Source organism: Trichosurus vulpecula, chromosome 7 (genome assembly GCF_011100635.1).
Source record: "Trichosurus vulpecula isolate mTriVul1 chromosome 7, mTriVul1.pri, whole genome shotgun sequence".
NCBI classification, from domain to species: Eukaryota; Metazoa; Chordata; class Mammalia; order Diprotodontia; family Phalangeridae; genus Trichosurus; species Trichosurus vulpecula.
The window spans coordinates 38672748-38696414 of NC_050579.1; the positions used below are offsets into that span (position 1 = coordinate 38672748).

The 23667-nt window shown below is 40.1% G+C and overlaps 1 protein-coding gene across 7 annotated transcripts in view; it reads left to right on the top strand.

The window, feature by feature from the left end:
- Positions 1-8574, top strand: part of RHOT1 (ras homolog family member T1) — a 92029-nt gene extending 83455 nt beyond the window's left edge. For 4 of the 7 annotated variants that reach the window (XM_036766052.1, XM_036766059.1, XM_036766058.1 and 1 more), the window contains 2 exons: positions 6387-6530; positions 8006-8574. In XM_036766052.1, coding sequence (XP_036621947.1) covers positions 6387-6530; positions 8006-8123 — 262 coding nt within the window. In that variant the 3' untranslated portion in view covers positions 8124-8574. The other 3 variants (XM_036766053.1, XM_036766056.1, XM_036766054.1) reach the window with 2 other exon arrangements.
- Positions 8575-23667: the final 15093 nt, after the last annotated feature.

Below are 23667 nucleotides of genomic sequence, written 5' to 3' on the forward strand. Positions count from 1 at the left end.
GAGTGCTCTTTCTGCTATGTAACACCGTTCTCCACTGATAATCCATTCTAGTCATCCCTAGTGACTTTTTATTACAGATTGATGTTTCATAGGCTATCCTGGAGTGCTGTGTGTAATGTGTTTTATCTTTTTATCTTTATCACGTTTTATTTATATTCTTTTTTTGCCTGGGTTCATTTGGTGGCCACAGTGAGTTTAGGCCAGTACTTTTGACCTAAACTACAATATGAGGGAGGTAGGATACATGAGAAACACTCTGGAACCATTCAGTGGACCACTTTACATCCTTGATCCCTGAAGAAGCATAGGTATTTTAACTACATCCATTTATAAGTTGGAAGTAGCTTAATGTCTGCCAATAACAGCAGAATTTTTTATATCTAACATGAAAATAGATAACTGAAAAATTAAATTTTGACAGCTTAGGAGGAGGAAAAGAAATGAGCCAATGGACTCCTACCAGACTAGTCCCTTTCAGGGGTTGTTCTTAACAATCCATCCAGAAAGATTACCCTTTTATCTGTTAAACAGTGTTGGTATCTCTTGTTTTTCTGATTTCGTTCCCTAGAATAGGAGGCTAACTAGTAACCATTTTGGTTTTTTAAAAAGCTCTCGATTCTGCTTAGCTGAGTATATGTTGTATTCAGCATGTAAAACTGAAAACACAAGCATAGTAATATTTCTGGAACTGTCTTTCAAAGTAAAAGTCATGTAGGCCTTGTGCTAGTCAATTCTGCTCTTGCCCACTCTGTTCAGGTTTATCTCTTTACATGATGATAAATTATATTGTTAATCTGTCATTAAGGCTTTTTCCCCCAAGTCACTTAACCTCAGCCTTAGTTCCCCAACTCTAAAATGAGGGTGGTAATAGCACCTATTTCATAAGGTTATTGTGAAGCTCAAAAGAGATAATATTTGTAAAGTGCCTAGCACAGTGCCTGGCATACAGTAGGCACTTAATAAATGCTTGTTCCCTCCCTGCTTCTTCCTGAACTGTTCCATGATGAGAGCTGTATTTAATTGGAAAAATGAAAAATGCCTTCTATGTACATTTTATACTTATATCTAATCCTTGCAAAAAGCTGCCAAATTTCTTGATTTTTTTTTAATGTGGAGATAAAATTACTATAAAGGTGTAAATTATATCATTCGTTTGAACTACTCAGGGCCCTTTTAGTGGTTCTCCTTCTAAACTCGTACACTCCCATGCTATCCTTGAAGATTGTTTGTCTAATGTAGAGCTTTCCATATACATGACTTTAATTTTTTCTTTCTTGTAGGTGTTCATTAGCACTCTTCTGCTGCTTGGTCACTTTTTACAGCTTTTCTTTGTACACGTCCCACATACATTTCTGTGTTGAACCCTCCTGTTTATTTTAGCCACATTTTTATCAAAGATATCTGTTTGGGGACTTGGTTTTGTGGCTTGTTTCTCACTTTTGTTTTAGAATTACATTTCTTCCATTCCATTGTAATTATTTTGCATTAGTTTAGTCAAATCATTGGATAATTGTTTATGTGCCATGAGAGCAGCATTTTACTCTGGTAACAAAGTTCTTAGTTTACCTTCTATTGAATCTTTGAGTAGAAGAGGATTATGCCTTTCCATCTATGAGTTGTAGTTCTCATGCCCTTTAGGACTGCCACCAGCATCTTTAAAATCAAAAACTTATTCATTACAGGATTTTACAAAATTGGTTGGCAGTACATATGTCATAGCTTTCATGGTAGTCAGTTCTTTCTTTAGATCCTGTCATTTTTAATCCACAACCATTTTTAAAAGAAGATCTCTTCCCATTTTCAAACCTTTAGAGTTACTCTTTGATGGAGATTCCCTAGAAATCTGATGTCCTACTCCATGCCTTGGGCAGCATCCTAATAAAAAGACAGTTTTTCAAGGAAGCTTTTTGTTGTCTCACCTATGAACTTGTATGTTACATTTCTTCATTCCCTCAGATGGTTATTACTGAGTGCCCATTGTCTTAGCCAAGCATGGGGAAATGCCAAGTTCTTTCCCAGATCTCTTTTTCTGCTATTACTTCCTACCTTATGTTATGCTTATGTGTGTTTAAATGTGCTTAAAACATGGCCATTTTCCTTGCCTCCAATATACTGTTAGCTCCTTAAGGCAGAGTCTTTTTTTAATATCATACCCCAAGCATCTCACAGAATCTCTGAGGTGCCTAATAAATGTTTGTTGGATTGGTAAGATAAGACACAAACACATAGTTGTAATATGGAACCTCAAATGTTAAATGTATTAGAGAGGTTGATTGTGTAAAAGGACTTTGTCCTTTTCTTTCTAGTTTGAAAGCAAAATGATGGTGCCTGACTGCAACTCAAGGAGTTCACTGTACATATGACATTAAGTTAGATTTTCCTCGTGAAAGCAGTTGGTTCCTTGCAAAAGTTTGCTCACTGATACCATATTCACCTACCTCACACAAGCATTTGTTAAAGTCCCCTCAAGTAAATTGCTGCTGCTTGCACCTTTTAGGCTTTGTTTTTAGTTGACAAATATCTCTTTATTGGTATATTACAATATCTGGCAAGCTGTGGTTTGCCTTAACTGATGCTCTTTTTAGTTTGTCTGTTGAGGTGTGCTTAGATGATACTAGAGCATTTCCCTGTAACTTCCATCTTTTGCAAATCTGGATTCTGTGATGTCCAGGGAAGCATTCCTGGGCACGAGGCCACAGTTCGGGCCTTTTCCAAAGTGCTCTAGTATTAAGGCATGCTCAGTTAACAGCATGCTTACAGAATGTGGTACTAGTAACCCACATTGGGCACTTGTATTGTAAGTTCTAAAAATATTTTGAGAAAAAAGCAGATTGAAACATTTCATGTCACCAGAATGTTGCATTCTCTTGTGGCTTTGGGGCCTACAGTTCGAATGGATAGAATAAACTTTTATATTAAAAATGAATATTCAAAATACTCTTTGCCAAAGAAAGAATAGAGAAAGGAAAATTAAGTCAAAACTGATAGCCACAGAATTTCAAAAAAGCATTTTTTGCAAGACATTCTAAAAATCTGAGAGATAAACTTTCTTTTGATTAGAAGAGTTGGTTACACAAGGTAGAGCAGCAGAGTGGGTACTGACTGGCCTTGGAGTCAGGAAGAATGGGATTTATATCCTGCCTCTGACCTATAACTAGCTGTGTTCCCATGGGCTAATCACTTAGCTCCCAAGGCTCTCAGTCCCTGAGGATCTGAGATACAACAGATAGTTAACAGTCTGTATTGCTGGAGGAAATCCCGACACTCAAAGTTCTAGGCCCTGACAACCCCCGCCCCCCCCCCAAAAAAAACCAAACAAACAACAAAATAAACCAAGCAGGACATGACTAGGGTCACCTGTACTTTAGTTTGGGGAGGCCTGGATTGGTTTTTCATTTTGTCGCTCTGCTGTTAGGATGACTAGAATGTGGTATTAGCTATGGTTGCAGGTGCATGTTAGCTGGGACTTTCTAGAAACACTGTGGCAATTTATTTTGTTCTTCGAAGTTAACTTCATGCCTAGAGTGGGAGTGGGAGTGCGTATGTGCATGGAATGTCAAGAGAATGTGTTCTCATGTTCGTCTGTGTTGTGGTTGGAAGGGATAAGATTACAGAGGAGAAGAAGAAAGGGAAAGAATAAATTCAGGTCAGAGATAATTGGAGGAAACACAGCAGCAATGACAGTGGTCCTCGCCCTGGGCCTAGTCTTCCCCTCTTTCCCTTTCCCGTCCTCAGAGCCACATCTGGAGGGGAGGGGCCCTCAGAGGCTGCCTAGTCCAAACCCCAGATTCTTCAGTTGAGGAAATGATGACCAGGGTGGTTCAGTGGCTCAGCACCACAGGTAGTAAGGGTCGGAGGTGGGACTGGAGCCCAAGCCCCTCGACTCCAGGATTAGTGACTTCCTTCTCACCCCCCTCCCTCATACTCTGCTTCTCAGTGTTCTGACTGGTTTTAGTAGGAGCACTTTCAGGACCCCTGAAGACTTGAGTTTACAGGTCATTTTGTTAAACAAGTTCTAGAAAGCTTGTTCTAATCTAGGGAATTCTTCCTGTTGTGAAATGGCCTGCATTTGATGCTAAGGAAAAATAAATTATTTTTTATCCCATTTTAACCTCCCCTCATTCCCAATTTGGCACCCTGCCAGGGTGTATGTAACATGAGAGTTACTGTGATATATAGGAAAATGCCGTAATTCATGGGTCACATTGCCTAGGCTTCTGGGGCCTGGCTTTACCAAGTCACCTGGAGACATCCTGCTTTACCTCAGCTTTCTTCTTGGTAAAATGGAAGTAGTGATGCTTGTACTACCCATTCCACAGTATTGATGTGAGGAAAGTGCTTTTTATATAATATAGTACTTTATTTCACTGGTCAGTTACTCTCCCCTTCTCCCCCCAGTTTGTACATTCTAGGGTAGATTTAATTCTGATTGAGTCCCTGTGGGATTACTTGCAAATGTATTGATGTTTGCCCAATATAAAATTTCAGCATATTTTTAAAATTTTAAAGCAAACTTTACATTTCTTTTATAAAGCAAAAAACAAGGGAAGTAGAAACGTATGCTTAGTGTTGCTAATTTTTGTCAGGTTGCAGGGATTTAGAGCTCACTTTGTACATACATAATTACATTTGTAGTTCTATATTTTAGGCACCTATATAAACACCATTCGCTTAAGTAAATGATGTTTCAAGCATTTAATCATACTTAATTCATTATTTATGTTCTAGTCAGATATCACCACTGAGAATTGCTGAACTGTATGATATTATGCTGGCAAGCAACATTAGGAGATCCTGGAATGGTAGTTCAGGTAGAAAAGACAGATTATAAGATATCGACATGTCTTCTAAAATGGTAATTGTTGTGAGCCCCTGTGAAAGATTTGTGCTTTGAGATCACTGAGGTGTGGTTTTGGCTTGCCTTTGGGCAGCTTTATGAAACCAGGGCTTGTGCTTAGGCTAGAGATCTCTTGAAATAACAAACCTGAATCAGACCTTGCTACTTCCTGTTAGATCTCTCTTGTCTCTGTTCACGTGATGCCACTTAGCTGAGTAATGACAGATGTGCTGTCAGATTTATAAATGCCTTCTCTGTTATAAATACTGTCTAGTTAGTACGGCTTTCAAGTACATTTAGTAAAAGAATAAATTATCTTCCCAACTATGTTTCTATATCCCAGAATATATGTAACATTGATGAAGATGTTGAAGTATTTTATGAGTCAGTGGTTGCTTGCCTTAAGTATTACAGTAAACCAGTGGCGTTAAGGGGTTGCATTTGTGTGAGCCAAGCCTTAGCAGTGTGTGCATTTGATGTTTCTCATGTGTAAATATGTGCATCTGTATTACATAGAGTGCTGTGGGGAATAGATAAATACTGTTTTGCAAAGCTAATGAAAACTGAGCTGTCAAGTCAAGATGGATATTTTCTTCAGTAGCAGTCCCCTGTTATAACTCCAACAAAGAGGGGCCTACATTAAACATCTTTGCAGAATTAGAGATTCTGTGTTGGGAAATCCTTTTGACTGTATTTTTCATATGATTATAGCAAGCCGGTTTTTTCTGTGCTTCCTCAAGGTTAAAAAAAATAAAAACAAACAAAAAACACCTATTCTCCATGTTGGTAAAAAATGTGAGATTAATCCCAACAAGGAGATAGGGACTAAAGGATGGTTTCTGAAGCAGAGAAGGTAAGAAACTCAGTCTCAATACTGAATGGAGAAATTTTATTGCTTTGGCTGCTGTCAGAGCCTACAACAAGATAAGCTCTGTAACGTACCTGTAGCCTTTGTGCCTATTTAAAATTATGTACTTGCTGACTTGGAGTAGTTTAGAGACTCTGACTAGCCATGAAAGCATCAGTCAACGTAAACTTGTGTTTTTTTGTAGCTTCCAAGATGTCAGTTGGGGATATGTGTTAGTTTTCATGCACGGTATTTCTGTAATGATTAATTAGTCTGCAGGTAAAGGTAAGAGAGTTAGACTGTAGGTGATTTACCCCTTTGGTGTTTCGGAGACCCAGCCTCATCATAAAATAGATACTTGGTGTGCCCATATTTGCCAAAAAGTGCCAAATGGTAGTGGTTTCAAGGAGCTAATCCAGGTGCTCAGATCTATTGTTAGAGACTGTAAGCAGTGGTAAGAATGTATAGGGAGATGTGTTCAAGAGCCCTAGAGTTGCTTGTTCAGGTGTTAAAGGTTATTTTTAACAAAATGTTTATTGAATATGATAACCCGTTATAGGATGAGTTTGTTTAAAGTCTGAAAAAGGTAAAAAGGATGAGACAAAGCATTTATATTATGGGATGTGTAACTAAGAGGTGTATTTTAAGATCCTTGCTGTGTTGAGCCATGCCATGAACCACAACTGTGCATGTGTGCAAAAGGTTAAGAGCCCAGGTAGCTGAGTGGGGTGCTACGCTGTTAGCAGACGACGAAACCAGTATTGTTCACCAGGTGCACGCTGTCAGCTCCGTAGAAGATTCCATCTTCATGGAGTCATCTCACGGTCCACTTTTTCTTGAAGCCAGGTAACATTTCCCACGCTCACTGGTTTGACCCTGCTGGGTGTTTTCCAATTGGAAAAACTGAAACCCAGCTATCTAGTTCCTTAAGTGATTAAAAAAAAAAAAAAGATATTGTGTGTTAAAAGAACTAACTTGCAAGATGGAATGCACCTGTGTTATCATTTTACTCTTAAAAACACAAATAAAGAATAATTTTAAAAGAGAGATTTATTTTTCTTTTGATGTGTGAGGGAGAGCATTGGAGTGCTGTGCTGCTGGGCAGTACTGATAAGCATGGAGTACTGAGGCTTGGGTTGCCAGCTCCCAGCTCCTGGGCCTCATGGAATGCAGAATCACCCTAGCTACAAGGTGCAGTGAAATGTTTGGGAACTAAGGTAATTCTGCAATCTGTGACTAGTCAAGGGGCATAGTAATTTGGTATAATTTATATCTTGGCTATTAACTCTCTTTTGCATGTGTTTATACACTCAGTATCTCCTTTCTTGTAGACATTTAACTTGCACCTAAAATCTCTTTCTTCAATGTAGGTAGGTCTAAAAATAGCCTAGACAGTACCCATAAGCCCTTTAAATCATAGGTTTCCCACATCACCTCAGTTGCATTTGCTTAACTAAAACTTTGGTGACACTTGAATAAAGTCCTTGGTCCCAACTTGGCTTTAAAGCTTTATCTTCCTTGTGGTAAGCTGTCATACTTGAGACTCTTCAGGGTGGCCAGCAGTGTTTTTAACTGAGCATGCTCACAAATTTAGTTTGTGGTAATGGGGGAAATTGGGGTCATTGGCTGTCCGACCCTTGTCATGCATAACATGGCTTCTTTTATGTCATCCAACCACTTTCATTCTACCATGTTACATTGCGTCTTTTGGTTTGTACTATTGTCACTGCCTGTTTCACTAACGCCTGGTTTCCTATTAACAAGTTTTTAATGTGATGCAAACTAGTAGGTTTTTTTTTCCTTTGGTGGGGGAGGGTTCCTCCAAATTTTTTAAAGGGGACTAGGAATTCTAAAGTTTGATTTATCACTGCTCTTAGAAAAGTATTGCCACTTGTCACTAAGCTACAGTTCCTGGAGTGGGGTGATTTTGCTCATTGTTTGAATTCAGCAAAATCACCTTCAAAGATGTGAAAACTTGATTGTATTTCTCATTTTTAATGACCAGCAGATAATTTAAAATAGTGGGTTGTTTTTTACCTACTTACTGGTCTTTCTTCATGAGAAAATTGCAGTAATGAAAAATCCTAAACCTCATCTATTCTAAAATGTTAGCTAATTGCAAAGCTACTGCCTTTTTTCCCCATAGATAATAATGGCCAGACTGTGCTATCAGCTGTACTGATGAAAAGCTTCAGTAAAGGTAGCAGTTTTGAATTAGCTGGACAAGTGTCCTAATACTTCCCTAAAAGTTCTTAATTGATGTAACACTGTATTCTCAAAGAAGTGCTGTTTTTGAAATCGCTTCTGTTTTCTGACTGCAGGCACGTGACGCAAGCCGACCTCAAGAGCTCCACGTTTTGGCTTCGAGCGAGTTTTGGTGCTACAGTGTTTGCAGTTTTGGGGTTTGCTATGTACAAAGCGTTGCTGAAACAGCGATGATTTAAACAAGTACAATACTGGCCCTACCAAAAACCAATACTTTTATGTACATTCTGAATGCTTTAAATTCTGCTAGAAATGTTGAGATATTTATATATGCGGAGTTACTTTATTAATATTTGTAATTCTTGCATCAGAGTATTTTAAAAGATAGCAATGACTGCAGTATTGGCTAGTGTATGCAAAGGAGAGCTCTACTTACCGGCCGCACAAAGATGGCCGTACTACAGAGGCCAAAAGGGAATGTTGTGTAAATAATGTACATATTCAGGCAGCAAGATATGTGGCTTCCCAAAAAGAACTGAGTTATGGAAATGCTGTCCATAGATGTTTCCACACAGCATCATATTAGTTAGTGTTTAATTGGAACTCACTATCATAGGTTTTAGTTCAACTCAAATGTACTTGCTCACGGATTACTTATTTATTTCATATTCATTTGAAATGATGCTCTGAGGGTGGGTGGGAGGGGGCTCTAAGCTATATGAGGCACAGTTCACAGTTGTCTCTCCACGGAGCGTAGGCGTCAATTTTCCAGTAGAGTTTTGTTTCATTTCAAGGACAGCTTCACTCTGGCACACCAGCCACCGAGGCTTGGTGCAATCTCTGACGTGTGCAGCTGGACATGAGGCTCCCCTTTGAAGGTGGAGCAGAACTTTCAAAAAGTCACATAGCAAAAGAATCAGTGTAATTGTTGTGTATTCCTTAATTTTTGAGTATGTTGTGTTTTTAAACCCTTTCAGATCACATGGGGGAGGAGCCAATTTATACATTATGAATGTTTCTAGTTCAAAAGACCGTTACTGTTTAATTTCCTCCAGCCTGTAAATCATCGTGTCCTGGCTGTACCCGTGGTACCAAGGGAGTGCACAGTTCTTGCTATGTTGTAGAATATCACAGTAGCCGCATGCTTCCTGATGTCTTCTATATCTGGTTAGAACTCCCTGTAGACAGCAACTTTTTTAAATGAAAGAATAAATCTATGAATCTAAGCCCTCACGATAAACTTATTTTTTCCATCATCAGCCTTTTAAAATATTTCAATAAATAACTAATGTGTACTGTGGTTCATTCATGTTGAGTTTTCTCTCCTAGAAATCAGTCAGTTAACTAGCATTTATTAAGCGCTTTGTTTTGTCATTTCACTTGTGTCAGAGTCTTCATGACCTTATTTGGGGTTTTCTTGGCAAAGATCCTGGAGTGGTTTGCCATTTCTTTCTAGAGCTCATTTTACAGGTGAGGAGACTAAGGCAGACAGGGTTAAGTGACTTAGCCAAGGTCACACAGCTATCTGGGCTGAGGCTGGTTTTGAACTCAGGTCCTCCTGACTCCAGGGTCAATGCTCTGTCCACCAACTGCCCCAGTTAAGTGCTTATTATATGCCATACATTGTGCTAAGCACTGGAGATTCAAAGACAAAATCAAAACATTCCCTGTCCTCAAGGAACTTAACATCCTAAGAGTAGAGACTACATGTACATGTTTAGATCTACACAAGATCTCTAGCTATATCTACACAAGTAACACACCTCCACGGAGAGGGTGGTGGCAGGGGATGCTGTGGTATATTTGAAGAGAAAAGGAAAGGTCTGGAACAGCCACCGTGGAAGGTGGGGTAGGGAATCAATTATGAAAGGTGTAAAAGGATTGCCTTCTTGACATGAGGGCCCCATGATCCTGGATAACACATCAGCCCTGTGGAGTGATTTCTTCTGTCTCAGTGCAGCAGCACATGAGTTAGAGTGGAGGGGGAGGGATGGTTCACAGAGGGCTCAAGATTGGGAAGAGAAGATGAAGGAGCCAGGGGATAATCAGTGTTTCTCCATAGACTTGGATGTGCCCTCATATCTATCTACCTTTCCAAATCTTTTAAGTCTGTCATTCAAACAAAAGGTGGCATTTATTTAAAAACGAGGACAAAGTTGGCGCATTTGGCAGCATATGGGAGAATAGTGATTCACAGCTGGTTTTCAAAAATCATTTATGAATTACTGTTTCCCCGCGAGGAACTTTCTCCCTTTCAGAGATTTTTCTCGCTCTTTTAAGGGAACAGTTCAGAGAGCTGACCCTTTCTTTGGACAGCACAATAGTCACACATAATTACCAGTTACCAGTTTTTATATAGTGTGTACCATGTTTACTTATTTACTTCCTCATTTTTTCCCTTGATATATTAAAAAACATACTTAGGTAGTACTTTAAAGATGGCAAAAAAAAAAAAAAACCCCAAACCCACCCAAAACAGAACCTCACAGCTGTCCCATTTGGTAGGTAGTTCAAGTATTCCTATGGACAGATGATAAGACTCTGGGAGAGGCTAAGTGGCTTGCCTATTCCCACTCTAAAAGGGGACAGAGGGAATATTATATAAGCATCTAGGACCTGTTCAGCCTCCACCTATGGCAGTCTTCAGGAAGCTTTGAAATTCTTGCTCCCATTTACCAAAGAATGGTTATCTGGAGTCTCTGACAGCTAATTTAGAACTTAAATCACTTATTCAGTATGTACTGTGTGCCAGGCACTGTGTTAAGCTCTAATTCCTCATCTTCAAAATTCTTCCGTGCTAAGACTGAAACACTGATTTAAACAAAGCTGCTTTTCTCCGTGTTTTTGTGAGAGATTCAGAGATAATTGGTAACTGATTGAGAAGTATTTTATATTTAGAATCTCCTTTGAAGTTTCTGATTTGGGACTTAAGCACCTTTAACTGGGGAAGAAAGAACTGGCTAACTATGGCATATCCTCTTGGGGTTAGAAGTGCATTAGGGAAGTTTCGGAAATTTATAGAAGTGGGGCAAGAAGGGAATCAGCATAAAATAACTTCCACCTCTACCTCTAAACGTATCACTTCTACAAAACTGAAAAATGGTCAACATTTGTATTGATTTCTCTGCCCTCTCCTCCCCCCGCCCCCCGAATATTTTTTTAAGGGACAGGAAATATAAGAGAAAGAAAAGCCTATAGGTTAAATATAGTAATAAGAAAAGTTATTTTGGGTTTTGTAATTTGTTCAGGAGAAAAGTAGAAAGTACCAAAGGGGAGGAAAAACCCTGGGAAATAGAAAGTGGTGATTGAAAAAGAAGCCTCTTTGGTTGGAATAAAAATAGTGCTGATTGGAAAATAGAACTAGACCAAAAGAGACCCTGTTTGTTGGAGAACAAATAGTTAGACTTTCTATGTGCATTTCTTAGGCTACTGTTATTACAAAGAGCCATTAGTGTATTGGAAGGCAATCACAGGAACAGGTACTTCTGTCTATCACGTTGACTGTTTGGCATTTCATCGTGTCGTACACTATCTTAGCCTAAGCAGTATTTTTACATAGCGTCTCGAGAGGGGCTTGTCGCAGCCCGGGATGTTCTTGTTCATGTTAACATGGACAGGAGGCAAAACAACCAAGGAGCAAAGTGTCCCAATTTATTTCTAAATGCTTTCAAATGTTGCAGTAGAAGCAGTCTCTAAAGTTAGAAAAGGTTGGGGGGGGGGGGTAGGGCGGGGCAGGCTTGGTTCTGTTTTGAGACCCCCAGAAGAGGAAGTGAGATGGGTTTGGAATGTTCAATGCCCAGCTCCTCCTATCACCTGCCAGGGGAAGCTGGAAAAGAGGAAATATCTCTGGTAAACCAGGAGTGAATGTCAAGGTGAAAACCTCCACAGGACGTGGAAATAATGGCTCACGGAGAGGATTTGGTTTTTGAAAGTTTCCTGAAGAAGAGAAAAGATAAAATGGTAAGTGGTTTAGCTAACTTATTTATTTCAAATTTTTTCTTTTTTATTGTTAACTTAGCAATCCTCAACAAACAAACATTTCAGTATTCAAAGAAGGAGAAAGAGGATCTTAATTTTGTTTTTATTTTTTTTAATTTGATACCTTCAACAAATCTAGCCAAACAACCTTAATGATGTGTTTTCCCTTCAAAGCAATTTAATGACATAATAAAAATAATAATAACCAGGATTTAAAAAGTGTGCTACATATTTTTCTATCTTCACAACAATCCTGGGAGGTAGATGTTATTATCAGCCCAATTTTACAGATGAGGAAACTGAGGCTGTGAGGTCAAGTGATTTACCCGAGGTCCCACAGCTAAGAGGTGTCTGAGGCTGTGGTGGAACTCGAGTCTTCCTGACTTTGCTCACTGAATAATTAATAAAAAGGAAGGACAAGTTATTTAACTTTGTGTAGCACTAACATGTTCAGACTCTTTAAAAGGGCATAAAACTTTACTAAATGAGGCATCCAGAATGTAGGAATAAAATGTGTCTCAGCTTTGACCAATTCAAAACGAAGAAAAAATGGAAACATTTCATCTAATACAATATCAAAAAAGAAAGGAACACAAAATGCACGACCTGGTGGTTGAATAAAGTCCACAAGCTGTTTTAATAGATCCAGCATCTGTCAGGTCTTCTCATTTGTTAGCTCAAAGTCTGTACAGATGTTATGAATTTGAATAGACCCGAGTGGGAAGCTGTAGCTTCTCCCATCAGCACTGTACACCCAAGTTAGCTTCCTAGCAAGATCAAATGTGCAAGTCGGCTTTAAAATGTATGTATGTAGTTCAAATTCAAAAGATGTAACAACCTTCAGTTATATAGCATTTGATTTGTCATCAGTAATTTAGCTTTTTAAAAGTCATTTTGTATTTAGTAAGATTTTACAGTTTTTAAAAAATTTAAAAAATCCATGGCGAGGCAGTGTGATCCCGATAGATGGAGACGCAGCTTGGAAGTCAGTAGGACCTGAATTCAAGTTCTGTTTCTGACATGTAATGTCCCTGTGGCCTTGGGCCTGTCACTTCAGTTCTTGGTGTTAGAGGCAAATCTCTTAGACCAGTTTGTCAAACTCAAATAGAAATGGAGACCCTACACCATACACAAAGATCCTTGTAGGCTGCTTAGTGACTTAGAAAACCACATATTAACATCCATGTCCTACTGTATTTTAATTTTGTTAAATATTTTCCAATTACATTTGAATCTGGTTCTGGCCACACTCAGGAGCTTTGTGGCCAGTCCTGTGTTTGACACCACTATCTTTAGACTATAAATTACGGAGAAAAGTACTGACATACTTTCACCTAGGTATTCAATATGCTAATAAAATTACAAGTCCAGGCCCACCCCTCTATCTCTAAAAAGTTAGAGTGCTTTTAAGCACCTTGGCAAGTTATCAGAAATTAATAGATTTACATAAATGTTTGCATCTGTCTATTTTTACATAATTATTTGTACATAGTACAAACAGTTGCTTTTTCATTTTATGTTATTTCGTATAGATATTTATTTCTCTATACAATATTTACATTCTGTTCTTTATACTGATTTAGTGTCTATTGCCATGGTGTGTTACAATATGTTTGGCATTTTTACTGTTTGGTTTTTATGGCATTACTATAAACATTTGTGTGGCTTTTTCTTTTTAATTATTTCCTTGCACATATTCCCAACATAGCAAGGCAGTGTGGCATAAAAGTGCCTAGGCTTGGAATGAGGAAGACCTGATTTCAAGTTCTGGACCCTGGGATAGTCACTTATCCTTCTAGTGTCCCCAACAACTGGGGGAAAAAAACCCAACCCTAATTTACATACAATTGCTGATCTATATATGGAAGGGAGTTTCCACACCAGGGAGTTCTTCCTCCAGATGAAATCATTATCTTATCCAATATTGTTGGAACAAATTCCTCATAATGGGATTTCAGAGTCAAAGGATGAGTCATGGATAAAGTCCTGGATATTGGGTTGGGAAGACCTGGCTGCAAATCAGATCTTGGATACTTATTAGCTATGTGACTCTCACTTTAAATCAATGATCCTGGGGTAGGTTTGTGACTCTTGTTGAGTGTTCACAGGTTACTATTCCATAAAGATCACCAAGTTACTATACTGTCACCAGCAACATTGGAGGGCTCCTTTGCCCACAACCCTGCCAGTATTTGGTCTTAGGGAAGCAGAAAATTGGGAAAGAATCTTTACAATCAGTGTCTCTGGTAAAGGCCTCAAATCTAAACTATACAGGGAATTGAGTCAAATTTATAGGAATACAAGTCATTCCCCAATTGAGAAATGATCAAAGAATATGAACAAACAGTTTTCAGAGGAAGAAATTAAAGATATCTATAGTCATATGGAAAAAATGCTCTAAATCACTATTGATTAGAGAAATGCAAATCAAAACAACTCTTAGGTAGCACATCTCTCCTGTCAGATTGGCTAACATGACAAAACAGGAAAATGATAAATGCTGGAGAGGATGTGGGAAATTTGGAACATTGTTACATTGTTGGTGGAGTTGTAAACAGATCCAGCCATTCTGGAGAGCAATTTAGAACTATGCCCAAGGAGATCACACAAGTGGGAAATGGACCCATATGTACAAAAATATTTATAGGAGCTCTTTTTGTGGTAACAAAGAATTGGAAATCAAGGGGATGCCCATCAATTGGGGAATGGCTAAACAAATTGTGGTATATGAATGTAATGGAATACTATTGTGCTATAAGAAATGAGGAGCAGATGGACTTCATTATAACTTGGAAAGACATATATGAACTGATGCTGAGTGAGGGGAGCAGAACCAGGAGAACATTATATACGACTACAGACACATGGTATCTGTAAGGACTAACTGATAGACTTGGCTCTCCTCATCAATGCAAGGTTCAAAGACAGCTCCAAAAGACTCATGATGGAAAAAGCCATGCACATCCAGAGAAAGAATTACCAAGTCTGAATGCAGATTGAAGCAAATTATTTGCTCTTTTCTTTTCTTCTTTTTTGGTTTCATTTCTTCTTTCTCATGATTCATTCCATTGGTTATAATTCTTCTTTACAACTGGACTATTATGTAAATAAGTTCAATGCGAAGGTATATGTAGAACCTATGTTGGATTACATGCTGTCTTGGGCAGGGGGGAGGAGAGGGCGGGAGAGCAAATTTGGAATCCAAAAACTTAAGGAACTGAGTGTTGTAAACTAAAAATAAAAAAAATTAATTTTTTAAAAAAGGATGCTGGGGCTCTGTCAGCTCTACCCTGATACTTCTCAGGTAAATTTAGCCAATGGTTGCTGAAATATCCCACAGAGTTTCAATTTCTCGTTGTTTCTGGAGCTCCGAGAGCCAATTCCTTTTCTCAAAGGAGTTCTTTATTAACCCTGTTGTCTAAAAACAACAACAAAGTAAATGGAGAGAACCATAAAAAAAAAATGGAAATAGAATGTTGTGCTATTCTAATGACCAAGCTTGCCCCCAAAGAAGAGGTATGAGAAGACACCTCCCCTGCTCCTTTGTAGAGAGGGGAGACGTTGGGTATGGAATATGTTTCACGTAATGTTGGACTTTTTATTGTGTTGGTTAGTTTTACTGAACTGTTTTTCCCCTTCTTTTTAAATTTCCATGGGATGATTTTCTTGGGAAGGGAAAAGAGAGAGTCATATTGGGAAACATAAGTGATTTTCAAACAAAAGATATCTACAGACATTTAAAAACAAAAGAAAAAATAAACAGGAGGGAAAAAGAAAGGAGAAAATCCACCTCCCTCCCTCTTCTTTGTAGAGATGGGGGATTTCGAGTGTGGAATATTGATTATAACCATCAGACCCTGCAGATGTGCTGGTTAGTTTGGCAGAGCTGCTCTTCCTTCCTTTCTTCCTTTTTCTTTGTTACAAGGGATGAACCTCTGGGAAGAGGAGGGATATGTTTGGAAATGAAGGTAATATAAAAACAAGATTAATTTTTTTTTAAATTTTAAATAAGAAAAGAAATAGGAAACAAAGAAAAAAATTTTAAAAAAGCTCTTCCTTTGAGCTTCCCTAGGTAATCATTTAAAATCATGAGGCAATCTCTTGCTCCAGAGAATCCCACAAAATCATGCAAATCAAGGCATTCAGATCTCTTGAGTCCACTTCAAGAACTATTCAGGCCATCGAGAGCACATACAGCGTGCCTCCTTTCCATTGATACATTGGTGGAGTTGGCAGATGAGCAATGGGGCAAAACATGGGGTCCTTGGCCCCTGAAACGTTGAGGTGCTTGCTTTGAATGCTCGAAAAGAGAGAACTGAAGGGTCTGAATGTGGATTCTCTGCTCATTGAGCTTATCCAGGTTAAGAAAATACGAAGGCATACTTAGAGGGCTCGTGGCCCAATCAACCCATACAGGAGTTCCCCTTGCCATACTGAGAGCATACTAACTGAAAAGGAACAAATCATTCCCAAGCTCTAAAGAGAAAAGTCTCCCAAAAGAAATGGAAGCAACAACTTGGCATGGAGTAAGTGTGACATTAACATGCAAATGAAAGTTAAATGAAGATGTTTTTAAAAATCAATTAAAAAGTAAAAAGGAATATAGGTTTCTTAATGAACGTTAATTGGATCTTGTTTTCATGGGTATCTCTGTTGGGCAGGAGAATTTTGAGAATATCTGAAAAGGCTTCTGAAGCTTTCCAAGTGCTGTGTTGGCTGTCCTTTTAAAATATGGTGCTTGGCTCCAGTGACCCGTAGCGCCATGTAGTTGACAGAGGCTCCATCTGGAGGCAGTGAAATAGCAACCAACAAATAGCCTGGGCAAGTGGAACGGTGGTCTGGATTCTACATTGAACATTAACAACAAAGATGGCTTCCTTTCCTGATTGACGCAATACCCCCACTCCCACACAAATAATGATAATAATACAGTGCTTTAAGGTTTGTGGCATGCTTCCCTCCTAATCACCCTGTGTGGCAGAAAACTGCAAGGATTATCCATCCCCACCTTCTGAATGAGAACCTGAGGCCTAGAGGGGTTATTATTTGCCCATAGTCACGCAGCTGATAAGTGTCAGTACCCATGCCTCTCTTACTTTGACCCCAGTCAATGCACTTTTCATTATACCAAGGTGTCTTCGCCTGAGGACCATGAACTTTTAATATTTTGATAAATATGTTTCAATAGAATTGGTTGCCTTTATAATCCTCTCCATTTTATTTTATGCATTTAAAAACACGATTCTGAGGAGGGGGTCCGTGGTCTTCACCATCCTGTGCAAGGGAACACCCATCTCAAATCACAGATCCTTTGCTGTATCAAAGAAATATTTCTCTTTTCATATATTACTTTGTTCCCTTGATAAACCATATCTTGAAGAAAAAGAAAAAAGAAAGACCACATCTTGGATAAAAATCCTTACACATGTGTTTGCATGTAAACTATTATTACTGGACAAATCCCAGAACCTTCTTTACTATTAAAATGTGGTATGTTGATAAATTGCTAATTAATAAAAGTATAATGGCCTATAATGACTTTTTAAAACACTTTTTCTCTTTTAGAAATTTTTGTGGGTGCAATACTGGTTCCGACTTCAAAATACTACCTTCTCTTTCTTTCTGAAGAAGGATGGAGATGCAGTAGGTGTTTGCTTTATTTTTGCCCCCTATTCATTTTCTGCCCTGTTTGTCAGAGAAGGTGGAGGACCTTTTCTGAGCTGGTGATGTGTGTTTTCAGGCTTGCCTCCGAGGACGATACCATATGCACACAGTAAGTAAAAGGAGCTGTATGGGAATGATACTCAACTCCCCCAAAGCATGGGCTTGACTGACTTAAGAGAGACCTTCCTCTGAATACTGCGCGTTCTGGGTAGGTATCTTAAACATGGGCATTAGAGCAGGCAGCTCAAGTGAGAGGTGGAGAGACTCCTAGGAAGGTAGACCTTCGCATTCCTTCCATGCCAACTTACACAGCAGTGGCCCTAGTTCCTGAGCTCTGAGAGTGGAAAAGAGCATGCATATCACAAGATAGTATGTACAATATATGATTAAGTGCAATAAATGGTAGAAACAATTTTTCCGGAGAGGAGTTTCCTCAGTCGGTTTCCTCACTTCATTCCCTAGATGCATGACTGGATACAGTCAGTAACACAATCCTGTTCTAACACCTTCATATATCCTGCCTTCAAAAGGCAAAGAGTTAAAGGCAAGATCATGAGGTGATGAAAGCATAATCAGAGCATCCGTGACACTTGGCAAGAAGGTCCCGGGTTTCTTTTCATTATCTGGTAGATGTGTTTTTCTTATACTTGTTAAATCTAAGCATATCCAAGAGATTTTGTAGAAAATGAATTGACCTGAGTGTCAGGGGATAGAAGTCAACAGTACCAGCTTGGCTGTCGACTATTTTTGATCTTGGACCAATCCTTCTGTGCTTCAGTTTTCCTACCTGGAAAGTTATGACATATCATGAAAATAGAATAGCATGCAAAACCAACTAGAAAATCAAGAGTGTGGTATGGTGGATAGAGCATTGGATCTAAAGTCAATCAGTCAATACACATTTATTAAGCACCTACTATATGCCAGGCATTATGCTAAACACTATAAAGACACAAAGAAAGGCCAAAGACAGTCCTTGCTTTCAAGGAGCTCACAGTCCACAACATGCAAAGAACTATTTGCAAACAAGCTATGTACAGGATAGATTGGAAAATGTATGCATATACATATGTATATATAAGTGAATATATATGTATGTATGTATATGTGTATAACTGTGTGTATGTATCTATATCTCAACTGGGAAAAGGTACTAGCTTTAAGGGGATCAGGAAAGACTTCTCGTAGAAGATGGATTTTATCTGGTACTTGAAGAAAGCCAGGGAAGCCAGGAGGTATAGATATGGAGGGAGAGTGCTTCAGGGATGGGAGACAGCATTACACTTGCACGCCCAGAGATGGAGTCTCTTGTTTGAGAAATAGCAACAGTGTCATTGGATCATAGAGTCTATGGCAGGGTGGGGGTGGGGCATAAGGTATAGGAAAACCCGAAAGGTAGGAAGGTGCCAGGTTGCGAAGGGCTTTGAATGTTCAACAGAATTTTATGTTTGATCCTGAAAGTGATAGGGAGCCTTAGGAGTTTACTAAGTGGGGGATGACGTGGCGAGATCTGGGCTTTAGGAAGATTAATTAAACAGCTGGGTGGAGGATCGACTTCAGTGAGGAGGACTTGAAGCAGGTAGACCAGCCAGAGGGGGGTCCTTATCCTACCTCAAACACTTCCTAGCTTTGTAACCCTGGGCAAGTTGCTTAACCTCTCTGTGCCTTAGTCTCCTGATCTGTAGAATGAGAGGGTTGTACTTGATGGCTTTGAACATCCCCTCTAATGCTAAATCCATAATCGTGGACTCTGATGAGCCTATGAAAAGTAAAAAAGGCTTTCTGAAAATACTTATAGTTACTGTGTATACGGATCATTATTCCCAGAATAAGGTGAGCCTTTCCTTAGGTGCAGGCTGTGAGGGAATTTGGAACACTGAATGGGGATTACCTCTTTGAGATTACGATGAAAAACGGGAAGAAGAAAATTCTGGTAAGGTGGCTTCTGTGAAGGCATCTGTCTAATCTGTGGGACTGTGGGGATCATGATGTTTTGTTCTAAATTCTGCCTGTCCTTCAGGCACCTGTTCCTCAAAGTCCAGTTCCCTTTTAAAATGTATGCAGCTTCCTATAGGTGGGAACAGCCACGTATGGAGACTGGAGCTACAGCCTGTGCTTTGTACAAGAGGATAAAGGTCTTTCTGCTGGACTGTCACTGATGAACTCAGGCTCTCATTCCCTGAGAGAAAGGTGGAAGCTGACCAGGCCTTCTGACCTGTTCACTCCATAGCCCAACATGGTGGAGAAAGAGAGCCCTACATACACCTAGTTTCCTGCCTAACCTGTGGTGCTTGAAGTTCAACAAACATGTATTAAGTACCTCCTGGCCATTACTCTTAAGGCCTTTTCAGGAACTTTATGGTAAAACCTTCTTGTAGCTTAATTATTAATAACTTAAGTATTTTGCAAACACTTCTATCTCTAGGCATACAATGGCCACTCGATGCAAATTTTTGGAGATGAAATGGCTTTTCCAGTGGGAATCCGTAAGATTGCAGAGATCCTGAAACACTTTACAGGCCCACTCCTCAACCCCCTGGGTCACCACAGGCTTTTCCTAGCTCCTGCCCTAGGGCTCCTCTAAGCCACCTCCCCTGTTGGCTCCAGCTGGGAGAGCTGGAGAAACAAAGAGTGACAAGATCATGTAGTGATTGATTTTAACCTGCTTTGGGGTCAAGTTCACCGAGATTTGGAAGCCAGCCAGATGTTCCTCATAACTCGCTGTTTTGGCAGGCTGCAGAGACCTCTAGACTCCGTGCTATGTGGATTGAAATTTTATGGAAATCCATGCAGCTCATTGGGCCATACCTCAACCAGGATGCCTGCAGAAGGTAATGTGACATCGTAAGAATAGATAACATTCCAACTGGAAAAGCAGGAGTGTGCCATAGTGCGTAGGGCACAAGATTTGAAGGTCAGAAACCATCAGGCTTTTCGTAGAGAAGCCTCTCCACTTGCTGTACCAAGGATTCCAATAACCGGCCTTGGGAAAAGATTGGCTAAGGCTATGCAATAACTCAGGGTTGCCAGGGCCTAGCCTGAGAGTCTGGAATCTGTGCTTGTACCACCATGGTCACTAGCTTTAAGAAGCAGGATACCTGTTCAGGTAGGGTCTTTGGGTGGAGCCCAAGGGGCTAGAAGTGTGAATCCAGTGCTCCCTTCTTTGGACCTGTGTTTAGCCAACCTCCTGTTGGTGCTCTGGACAGATTCCAAAATGGTGATTAATGTGCCAGAGTTATTTAAACAGGCCCCTTGTAAACCTGGAAGAGTTTCAAGTCCTTGTCACAGGTTAACTTCCCCTCTTTCTCACCCAGAAGGTTTCGATTTTGTCACTTCTCCGCCCTCTTGAAGAAGCAGTCTGTTTCTTCTGTTTCTGGGGCTTAAGATCTGGAAGAAGGTGAACATTCACGGGTTTTCTTTGAGCTTCTCAGGGAACACTCCCCCTCCTCCCACCATCCCCAGGTTGTTTCTCAGGTGAAGTCATTTTCATGAGCTTGGCACACAGGAATGTCGGCATCTATACATTATCCAGCCCTTGCCTCAGTCGGTGCCTGGCACATTCTAAGTGCTGAATAAATGCTTTTTTCATCCAAAGAAAAAAGTGCAACCAGAGTAGAGACTGAGCTTATCGATATGCCTGAAAGTAAAGAAGAAAACCCTCCCAGGGTAGATTTTCATTTCAGACAGAATAAAAGCTGCTATAACCTGCCATATGTGAGTGGTGACAGGTAAATGTGTGGATTTTCAATGAGGCGCACACAGACAGCCCCTTAGACTTTTTTTTACTTCATTTTCCAATTCAGCAATCATTTTATTTGCTTTTATAAACTATTGCACCCCCCACAATGCCTGTCCTAAAATTTTTCCATCCTTATGCTCCCAATCGCCACCTCCCAGCCTTCTAGGTAGAAGATGAAATCAACTCTTACCTTAATGAGGAGACCCCTCAGGCCCAGGTTGCCTCTTCTTAACATCCTTTCTACCTCACAGTTTCTTTGTATCTTCTCCACTGGCTTGTCTGTTCCTTTCATCTCAGGGGAAGACAAATCCCTATGCCTATTCTAAACTAACTCTTCCTGCTTGGGTCCTTCAGCCCATCTCTTCCTGCTTCTTCCCCTCAACTTTGTAGGCACAGTCTATAGACTCTGCTAACCTGTAGGAGGTTCACTAAGGAGAGGGCACTGTTTTCTGTAGGAGTGACCCTCCACCACCATCTGGAGAAGCACTACCTGGGACTGTCCTTGGTGAGGAAGAACTAAGCAAAAGCCTGTCTTCTGCTGAGGAGGGCTTTCCCTCTCCAGCCAGGACCATGAATAGCTTAATACCAGAAGAGACCTTGGAAATTGGACCCTGTCATGCTGTGCCAAGTAAGCTCTCCTTGGGCATTCCCCAGCTTAAGAATCTGTGACAAGAGGCCATGGAAGGGAATACTCCACTCCCAGCCCTCTCCGATAAGTCCTGGATATGAGTCATTTTTTAATTTAAATTTCCATCAGTGAATCGTAAGGCTTAGAGCAGCAGAGGATTGGGAGGGGGGCATGCAGATGTGCTTCTCCCATGAGTCTTTCTAGAGACTCGATGTGGTCTCGAGACCCAGCTAAATGTGGTTTTGGATACCCAACTTTGGACTCGTACCCTGTAATCCCCAGCAGCATTTAGGTGGTGTTGGCCTCAAATTCTCACCTACTGAGGGGCTTCCAATATACTTTTTGTTTGTTGGAAAAAAAGGAGGATGTGGTAAAAAAAAAATGAATCTATTGGTTCTGAGATTCCCAAGCTAGAGGACTGGGGAGATACAAAAGCAAAGTAGCAGAATTTGGGAGTTGGAAGGGACCTCAATGGTTATCTAGTCTAACCTGTACACAAAAGGAGTCCTCACTATAACATACAGGTAAGTGGTCATCCAGTCTGCTTGAAGACCTCCAAGGAGGGGCAGCCCCCCCCACCAAGGCACTTGTGAGCACCTCTAGTTGTTAGGGGGTTCTTCCTGGCAAGAGAGGCAGTTCTGTGTCATGTGCACATTTGATGACTATACCATCTTTACTCAAGTCACTAATAAAAAGGTCAAATAACCCAGGACCAAGTACAGATGGCTGGAGTGCTCCATGAGAGCCCTTCTGCCATGTTGACATTGAACAATTATCTGAGTCTCACCATCCAACAAGTTTTGAATCTATCTGATTATATTCTCGTCATTCTCTCTCCATCTCCTTTATAAGATCTTTGCTGAAGTCCAGGTAAACTATATCCACAGCATTTCCTTCATCTACTAATTAAGGAATCCCGTCAGAAAAGGAGCTTGGGTCAGTCTGGTATGACCTGTGGTTGAGAACGTGGGTTAGCCTGGTATGACCAGTGGTTGAAGAAGCCATCCAAGTTTTTTGTAATCACTTCTCCCTAGAACCTCACCAATCACCTTTTTAATGCCCTGTTGTAGAATTTTCCCAGGAATTTAAGTCAAACTCACCAGCCTATGGTTTACAGAGTCTGTTCTCTTCCCTTTTTTGAAAACCAGGACATTTGCCTTTCTCCAATATTGTGGTCTGCTTTCCATGATCTTTCAAACATCACTACCCATCCCATCTTCCAGTTCTTCTAGGACTCAATAATGTAATTCATTGAGGCCAGATGACTTGAATTCATCTAGAGATCTAGAGAAGTATGACAGGTTGTCGTTTGGCCTTCGTTCTTGAAGAGGACCATGACATCAGGAAGGTGATGCCATGACGTGCAAGTGAATTGGATTTAAGCGAGGGAGGGCTGTGCAAAGTGGGCAAAGGTCAATACAGGGAAAAACAGAAGTGCTTTTTGTCACTGCAGTATATTATAGACCACCTAGACAGAAAGAGGAAATAGATGAGGAGTTTGGGAAACTGAAACTTGACACAAACCTGACACAGAGGCATAGGGATGATGAGTGATTTCAATTCTCTAGACATCTACCGGAATTTTCTTTCTGCCCAAAGCAAAGTAGCTAATGACTGCTTGACTTGCCCCAGTGATATTTTCATCATTCAAAGGTGGAGGAACAAACAAGGGAAAGGAGTATCAAAGAAGGGATAGGACCTTTGCTTAGAGAATGGGGGTGGGATGATGATAACTGACAAAAGGGAGAAGAGAGAAAGCAGAACTGTGG